We start from the raw sequence: 633 nt of genomic DNA, 5'->3' as shown, positions 1-633 counted from the left end.
TACTCTTGTTCTTCCTTGTAGATGTAGATGTCTAAGATAATATTTGTACGTTGCAGATGGTCAGACGGTCATTGGACACGATACTTTGTAGGGAAAGATACCGGCCCACCATGGGTCTTGCAGGCGTGAAGCTGATGACGGATCCAGTGGCGGGAGCGCCGTTTTTCGAGTCGAACACCGGATTCTGGAAGGCGTCGAGGGAATCCCCCAGACGAGCGACCACGGACCGGAATTGACTGTTTGAGTACCCGTCGCGTCGGATGTGAACCACGACCTGCGAAACCGTCTTGGATTCGCCCAGGTCCGCCCACCACCACGGATTAGCCATCTGCGCCGTTATGCTGCAGAAGGCGATGGGCGTTGACAGATATCCGCTGACAGCCTCACTTGAATAATGGTTCATGTAGATTCCTGACTGGTTGGTGGCCACGGGAAAGATTCGTTGCTGGTTGGTCCATGAAGTGAAGCAGGATCCGAGATGTAGAGTGTCGGTGTTGTTGTACCCAGACCACTGTTCGCCCACCCACCTGCTGTACATGCGGCACATCGAATCTGTGAAGAGTGAACGCAGGGGGCATATGAAATACCAGTACCAGTTCTCAGGTTTTTGCATGGGAAGTAATTACACACAAC

The 633-nt window shown here is 52.6% G+C and overlaps 1 protein-coding gene across 1 annotated transcript in view; it reads right to left on the bottom strand.

The window, feature by feature from the left end:
- The window catches only part of LOC119588401, a gene marked incomplete at its 3' end in the record, with an annotated part of 4,306 nt that continues 3,673 nt past the window's right edge, over positions 1-633 (bottom strand). The window contains 1 exon segment of the mRNA XM_037937081.1: positions 1-552. Within this exon segment, the coding sequence (XP_037793009.1) occupies positions 32-552 (521 nt within the window).

This window comes from Penaeus monodon, chromosome 23, assembly GCF_015228065.2.
Source record: "Penaeus monodon isolate SGIC_2016 chromosome 23, NSTDA_Pmon_1, whole genome shotgun sequence".
Classification (NCBI taxonomy): Eukaryota; Metazoa; Arthropoda; class Malacostraca; order Decapoda; family Penaeidae; genus Penaeus; species Penaeus monodon.
This window is presented reverse-complemented; position numbering and strand designations above follow the sequence as displayed.